Genomic DNA, 7326 nt, shown 5'->3' with positions numbered 1-7326 from the left:
GACCAGGGGCCTGGCTCAGGAAGAGGCAGCTTTCTCCTCCAGTGGGCCCTCCCCTGGCGCCCCGGCTCCCGGGGGCGGGGGGGGGGGGAGGCAGCCCTCCAGCTCTCCTGGTCCCAATACATTTATTGCTAAAGGGATGAATTGGCCTAGTCCGGTGTGTAGGAATCCTCCGCAACCAGCAGCAATGGGTCCCAGCAGAGCTTCTCCTCGGGTGATGGGGCTGGAGTGCCGGAGAAAGGCCCTGCGTGGAAAGGGTCCCAGGAGGAGGCGGCAGCAGCAGCAGGGCAGGGAAAGGCCCCTGAGCCGGGAGCCCAGGAGAGCTGCTGCCTGCCAGGGCAGACAAGGCTGAGCTAAAGGGGCCAAAGGTCTGACTCGGCAGAAGGCAGCTTCCGATGCCCCTGTCCCCCCCGCCCCCCGCCGTAAGCCCCTCTTCCTGCCCTCCCTGCACGCCGCAAGTAGTCCAGACCCCCACCCAGGGAGGCCTCCTGCCCCAGGGTGTGTGGGGTGCCCTCCCAGGCTGACCGAGGGGCAAGCCCTAGTCCCAGGAGCTGTTCTCAATGGCCGGACTCAGCCCTGAAACCCGGGATGGGCAGAGTGCTTTTCCAGAGCGGGCCAGAGCTTCCCTGTCCAGGGGCAGGGCGGACTTCCAGGAAGCCTCACCATCCCCTTTCGCTTCCCCAGCAAGCCCACCCACGAAGCAGCTTCCTTCAGAAGAGCCTGGACGGTTCTGCCAGGATCATCTCCATTCACCCCAAACGAGTTGCACAGCAGGCCATCGCTGCTTCTGGTAGCAGAGGGTTCCACAGGTCAACTCTGAGAGGAAAGACTTCTCACACGTCAGGAGAACAAGGGATACCATCATTCTGAGCAGCCAAATGCAGTTCTTTCCTAATACCTCTTCTCCCCACCCCACCCCCTGCCCCACTGGAAACTTGCAAGCCTTTGCCAGCTGTCTCTGCCCCCCCCCCAATTGACCATTATTGCTGTTCTCTGAGCCTCTGTCCGCTCATGGCAGAGCCGGCACTGCCTGCGGTGGGCCCCCCCATTGCTTCGTAAGGAAGGGGGTGGCTTCCGTGGCCTCCACCGCAGCCCCCTTTCAGTCCTGTGGCAACTGGGCACCAGCAGCAGCAGCAGCCCCTCCTCCTCCTCTGCCCCCCCCCGAAAGTCTCCCGCCTCCTTGCTTTGTCCGACAGACACGGCCTGGCTTCCCCACGGCGGAGGAGGAGGAGGAGGGACATCTCTCGGAGGAGCACCGCTGCCCCACGGTCCTGGGCGCTGCACTTCCAGAAGGCTGCAGAGAGCACGCCTAGGGGAGCCAGCCGGGAAGGCGCTGTGGGGCTCAGCCGTGGGGAGCAAGCAGGAGTGGGCTCTGTGGGGGGGGGGGGCGAGCTGATCCCAGGCTCTTCTCCCCCCCGCCCCCCTCCGGTTATTCTCAGGCAGGCACAGATGGGGCTGGGGCGCGACAGGCCTGGAGGTGTCCCAGTGGTGGCCCCTCCCCAGCGGGCCTCTCCAGGGAAGGGCTGCGCACAAGGAGACGACGCCACCGTCAGCCGGGGGGGGGGTCACAGGCCGCTGGCCGAGGGGGCAGCCAGGCGCTTCCCGATGCAGATTCTGGAGGAGAGAGGAAGGACAGAGATGGGCAGGGAGTGGCTGGCACCCCCCGCGCCCCCCCCGGCAAGGCCCCTCCACTCACCCCAGCCCCAGGGCCAGCCCGTGGCTCAGCAGCAGTGAAGGGACGAGCAGCAGCAGCAGCGGCGGCGGCGGCGGCGGGGGGTTGCGCACCCCCCTCTTCCTGCGCAAGGCCGGGCGGAGCAGGGGGGCCCATGGCGGGGCCACCCAGACCAGCTCGCTGCAGAGAGAGAGAGAGAGAGAGAGAGAGAGTGACGGGGGGGCCTCAGAGGCACCCCCAGGAGGAGACCGGGGCAGCGGGGAACGCAGCCTTACCTTGCGGGGCACCAGGCCAGGCTCTCCCCCCGCAGGGGCCTCTCGGGGTCTTCATTCTGCAGAGGGAAGGAGGCCTCTGTGGGGAGGGGCCCGGAGCGGAGGGGGGGGCTGCGTGAGTGACGGGCGATGGGGAGGGGGAGGCTGCAGCCCGTCTCGTGTGGACGTGATCCGAGGCCGAGAGATCCGGGTCAAGCCTGTGCTGCCCACCGGCGCTTGCCAAGGGAACCAAGAGGCACCTTGCAACGAGGGGGCTCTCTGGACATGGCGCCCCCCCACCCCCACCCCCCCGCGGCAGCTTGGATGGCGCCTCTCTCCCCTGCCCCACCTCAAGCTGCCCTGCCTGCAGGCTGGGAGAGCGGCGCGGTCAGCCCCACAGCTCTACCTGATGAATGGCCAGCCTGCAGGCAGCCGGGCTCTCTCTCATTGATGCGGGGGGGGGGGGCAGAGAGAGGAGCGAGGCAGCTGTGGCAGCCCTCAGCCCCGGCTCCGCAGCAGCGCGCTAGTAGCTGCTGGCGAGGAGACTGGCTCGGAGGATCCCCCCTCGGGGGACCGAACGGTTGCCTCCGGCGGGGGCCACGCTGGAAGGCCGCTCTTTGCCCGATGCAGCGGCGGCGGCGGCAGATGCCAGCCAGGCCCGGCGGCTTCTCCAGCAGCCACGGAAGAGGCGTCTCAGCCGGCGGCAGAGCGAGACGCGGCCCGGTGGGTGCGCATGGAGGGGCCAGAGGGACGCAGGGCTGGGCTCAGGGGGCTCCGCGCGCCCCGGCCCGCCCCGGCCTGGCCCAGCGGAGGGGAGGAGCGGCAGTGGCCTCTCTGCCCGCGTCCCTGCAGGGGGCCCGGCTCTGCCCAGGGCCCGCTCCCCCCTCCCCACGATGCACCTTCTGTGCCGACACTCACCTGCCCAGTGCTCGGGTCTTCTGCGGGGGGGGCCTTCCGTGCAAGGAGGGGCTGCAAACAGAGGACAGCGGCTGCTGCGACTGAAGCCCCCCCTTTGGAAGCCAGGCCCCGCCAGCCCCGCCTCCCTCCCTGCCGAGCCTCCCGTCCAGGTGCTGCCAGGGAACCCGTCCACCAAGGCAGTGTTGCGGGGGGGGGAGGTCAAGGGGCACACCCCCTCTGCCCCCACCCCTTATCCAACCAGAGAAGAGCAGGTGAGCCGGAGTGAGCGTGCTGTGCTGGGGAAAGGTCCAGAGTCACAGCCTTGTGGCAGGGAGTTGCATGGGATACAGCCCAGTTCCTCAGATGCACAAAGTGCTGTCCTCTTCCATGCGCCTGAGGAAGTGGACTCCGGCCCAGGAGAGCGGCACCTGCCACCACCATGGTGGCGTGAGCCTTTTCGAGGGGTCTGCTGCGAGAGAGGAACGCGGCTGCTTGCAGAGACGGCAGGAAACCGTGCAAAGGCCGCCTTTCCAGCCTCCCAGGCCTGCAAGCAGAACTTCCGGTACGAAGAGCCGCTCTCGAGAACGAGGCCTCTCACTTGGGCCTTTGAAATGTCCGTGCCTTCCCGGGGGGGGGGGCGGGGGCCTCTTTCCATTGGGCAGGAGAGGCGGCCAGACCGCCAAGACGCCAGGGCACCTTCCGACAACGTGGCTCCCGCCAGCTACCAAGAGGTGCCACCCAGGGAGGGATCCTCCTAAAGAGACGGGGGGCGCCCAAGGGCTCCGTCTGCTCCTCCGCCCCCCCCCGCCCAGCATGAAGGAGAGCTGTGTTGTCTGCAGGCTGGCCATCCGGCAGGTAGAGTTCTGTGGCTAACCGTCGGTGCAGCTCTCCCTCACGAATGGCTCTCCTTAAGCTGGGGCTGGGAGGGGGAGAGAGAGAGGAGCCCGTGGAGCTCGCTCCAGGAAGCCCCCTGCCCCCACCCCTGGAGCCCACCTCCGAAGGCCACATCTGGGGAGGATGACATCCCAACAAGCAGGGGGCAGAGAATGTCGGCCTGGGCGGGGGATCCATTTCTCCGACTCTGGTCGACACAAAGCGGCTCCGTCTGGGCTCTGCCAGGCACCCGTCCAGCCCCGTCCCAGCAGCCCCCCGTTGGAGTCTCGGGGGGGGGCTCCCCAGTACTATCCCAGGCCCTCGAGCCAGACCAGGCAAGGGCCGAGGGAACCCAGCCCCCAAGGGCCTGACTCTGTCTGTCTCAGAACGAACTGGAGAGAACGCGGAAGAAGAGCAGCCCTGCTGGATCGGGCCCAAGAAGGCCCCTCTAGCCCAGCTCCCTGTTCCCCACAATGCCCCCCCACCAGACGCCTGGGGGAAGCCCACAGGCCAGAGCGGAGAGGGGCCGGCCCTCTCGCCTGCAGCCGGGATGGAGCGGCACCTTGCCTCTGAGGCTGGAGGGGGCCCATGGCCACCAGACCAGTAGCCAAGGCCTGCCTTGAGCCCAGGGCTGGGTTAGGCTTAGGGGCAGCCTCTGAGCCACCAAGCGCCAGGCAGCTCTCTCCTGACCCCAGTGCCCACCTGGAAGGCAGGCAGAGCCGAGGGGCGCTGGAAGGCAAGGCTCAGACTTTCCCCCTCGGACCTCATGCCTTTGAAGGCCATTTGGCCGGTTGCCATCAAAACCAGTGGCAGTGAGTTCCACTGCCTGGGTATGCCTCAGACCCTCCTCCCTCAGTTGTGAACCTTCACGGCAGACAAACCATTCCAGTGGCAAAGCCCAAGTCTTTTGTACTAGGAAATAAGACCGATTTCACACCAGGCGGTGGCTGGGCGAGAACTATGATCACCACCTACCTGTCGGCCGGGCCTTCGCCCCGCCCCGCCTCCATCTGGGCTTCAAGCAGGACCTGTTCCATGTCGCCGTGGGGAAAACAGGCCAGAGTGGGCACCTGCTCCGGACCCAGGGCATCCTCTGGGGCAAAATGGGGCACCTCCACCCAGGAACCTAGAAAAGGTGTGTGTGTGTGGGGGGGGGTGAAGCGTTAGCGCCGGAGCTATCTCGTCAGTGGGGCGGGAGGGGGGCACAATACCCACCAGGTCAAAGCCTCGCTCGCCCCCCCCCCCCCGCTGGCAGCTCCCCCCCTTGCACCCGAGGCGTGGGTGGGCGGGTCTCCCCATTCCCACCGTGCAGAGCCTCATCCTCCTGCTGCTGGCGGGGCGCCGCCATGGAGAGGAGCTACTGCGGCTGCCGATGCTGCTGCTGCTGCCTGCCTGTGCCGCTGCCAGGCCGGCCTCTTGCTCGCTGCTGGTCCAAGGCGCCCAGTGGCCACGTGAGGCCCCGCCGGCCCGCGTTGCCAACAGAAGCACCAGGCAGCCGCCCGCCTTCAAAGGGCGATGCCTCCTGGTTGTCCGGGCTCGCCCGTGGGGGGCTGGAGAGAGAGAGCCCGGGCCGGGACCCCTCTCCGTGCTGGCGGGCGCCGCTCTTCTCGGGGCTGGCAGGGGCGGGGGGGGGGGCGGGGGGCATGCCCTCTTCCGCCGCGGAGCAGAGAGGCTGGGCTAGCGGGCCCCGAGGGGCTGGAGGGCGGCCCCGGCTTCGGGCCCTGCAGCTGCCCGCTGTGGCTGTTCTGGGGCCCGCCGTGGCCGCTGGCGGGAAGCTGCCTCTCTGCCGCGGGAGGGGCTTTGCTGGGGGGGGGGAGTTTCTCCCGGCCGCGGGGCTCCTGCTGGCCTCCCTGCAGAGGGAGTCGTCGGGGCCCCGCCGCCTGGCAGTCCCGGTAGCCAAAGGGAAGCGGGGGCGGGGGCTCTCTCCCAGCAGAGGGGCCAACCCGCTCCCTGAGCCCGGGGGGGGGGCGGGATGAGGCCCCGGCTCCCCTCCTGCAGTCTGCGGAGCATCTGCTTGACAGCCGAGAGAAGGGCCCGAGCTCGCGGCTGGCGCCTCCAGAGAGGAGAGCTGGTCTTGGGGCAGCAAGCGCGACTTGGCCCCTGAGCGAAGCAGGGTCCGCCCGCCCTGGTCCCTGCCGGCTTCCTATGCCGCCTCCTCGGGGAGCTGCTGCTGCTGCTGCTGCTGCTGCCAGTCAGAGCAGGCAATGCTGAACGGAGGGGCCGCCACGGCGGGTCTGACATTCCAGTGGGAGCAGCAGGAGGAATCGCTCTGCTTCCCTCCGGGGCGCCACTTGGCGCGGCGGGGAGGGAGGGAAGGAGGGCCGCCCCCGGCTTGCACCCCCGGAGTCCAGGAGGAGTCGCGCGGGGGCCGGCCCTGCGAGTGGGGCCCCTCGCTGCCTGTCGCCGCTTTAAGAGGAGCGGGCTACGTGCGGCATGGATGGGAGCTCCGGGGCGGGCGGGGCGCCAGACATGCCGAGCGGCACGCAGGGCTGGCCTCGGCCGACCCCGGCCCGCTGGGAGGGACCCAGGTGTCCGAGCGGCGGAGGCGAGAGGCGGCGGCGCCCCCGCCCGCGGCTGCTGGTGGAGGCGGCCTGGCGGCCTGGGCTGGGCTCGGGGCAGCAGGCGCGGTGGGGCGAGCCCAGAAAGCGACCCAGCGAGCGGCACAGCCCAGCAATGCAGCCGGAGGCGGGGGGCGGGGAGCCGGGCTCAAGAGCTGGCGAGGAGGAGGAGGCCCTGGAGGGGACGAGCCGATGGCCGGAGGCAGGCAGGCAGCGTCCCGAGCCAGAGCCGTCCCGTCCCCGGGGCAGCCGGTGGAGGGCTCGGTTTCCAGACCCCTCGCCCTCTCTGGCCCCGACCCGCTTTGCCCGCGAGCCTTGTAAAGGGCATGGCGCGTAAAGGGGTGCACCCCACGGAGGCCGGCTGTGGGCCTTTGCTCCACCAGGACGGAGGGTCGAACCCCACCCCAGCAAGGGTTCGCCTCTCTGCTCGCTCCAGGCTTGAGGGGGGCGCTGGGCAGGCACTAGCTGGCTGGCTGCAGCCAGGGGGGCTCCCATTGCTGAACACCTGCCCAGAGCTCCTGCCCCACGGGTCCATCCCGAGTGCTGGTTGGGGGCTCTCATCTCAAGCCAAAGGCCTGATTGATGCTGGCAGAGGCCCAGGCTCCCAGATGCCACACGTGGGGCAAGAGCTCTCGGGACTGACGGAACTGTGGCACAGTGGTCACTACAGGAGCATGAGAATGGCACAGACTTGGGGGGGGGGGGCAGGCAGAAGCCAAAGAACGAGCCCTGGTCCATCACAGCGAGATGCAAAAAGCTAAGGCAGGCTCTCACCAAGCAGCAGCGACCACTGCTGACTCACCTTGGGCGACCACAGCTGCTCCCCTACCTTGCACTGGACCTTCAGCTTGGCTCAAGATGGAGGGCAGAGACACCCCCCCCCCCCCGTGCAACGGACTGGCTGCATCCAGGATGGCCAGTCTGCCAGTTGACGGATACCTGGGCTACCACCTTGTGTGCTGGGGCATCCTCCCCCGCCCCCCCAGCCTGAGCCGGTGCCTCACTGAGAGCAAGACAAAGAGCGGGTGAGAATGAGAGCAATGTTTATTTCCATAGCCAAAGCTGCCCCCCCGCCCCG

At 68.7% G+C, this 7326-nt stretch overlaps 1 protein-coding gene across 1 annotated transcript; it reads right to left on the bottom strand.

Annotated features, from left to right (window-relative positions):
- Positions 1 to 978: 978 nt before the first annotated feature.
- LOC128326350 (BCL2/adenovirus E1B 19 kDa protein-interacting protein 3-like) lies at positions 979 to 5093 on the bottom strand. The gene is made up of 6 exons (XM_053253031.1): positions 4996 to 5093; positions 4666 to 4816; positions 2839 to 2889; positions 1945 to 2052; positions 1694 to 1849; positions 979 to 1611 (listed from the first exon to the last, which is right to left on the bottom strand). The coding sequence occupies exons 1-6, from the start codon at positions 5036 to 5038 to the stop codon at positions 1563 to 1565; spliced, it is 558 nt and encodes a 185-aa protein (XP_053109006.1). The 5' UTR covers positions 5039 to 5093; the 3' UTR covers positions 979 to 1562.
- Between the last annotated feature and the right edge of the window lie 2233 nt (positions 5094 to 7326).

The sequence above is a fragment of the Hemicordylus capensis genome, chromosome 5 (assembly GCF_027244095.1).
Source record: "Hemicordylus capensis ecotype Gifberg chromosome 5, rHemCap1.1.pri, whole genome shotgun sequence".
NCBI classification, from domain to species: domain Eukaryota; kingdom Metazoa; phylum Chordata; class Lepidosauria; order Squamata; family Cordylidae; genus Hemicordylus; species Hemicordylus capensis.
The sequence above is the reverse complement of the archived record's forward strand: the minus strand, read 5'-3'. Positions and strand labels throughout refer to the sequence as shown.

Excerpts from the sequence above, each read along its gene's own strand:
- LOC128326350 (XM_053253031.1), bottom strand. The coding sequence starts at position 5,038 with ATGGCGGCGCCCCGCCAGCAGCAGGAGGATGAGGCTCTGCACG. Across the intron at positions 2,890-4,665 it reads GGCGAAGGCCCGGCCGACAG|CCCCTCCTTGCACGGAAGGC; the intron begins GTAGGTGGTGAT and ends CTCTGTTTGCAG. Across the intron at positions 1,850-1,944 it reads CTGGCCTGGTGCCCCGCAAG|CGAGCTGGTCTGGGTGGCCC; the intron begins GTAAGGCTGCGT and ends CTCTCTCTGCAG.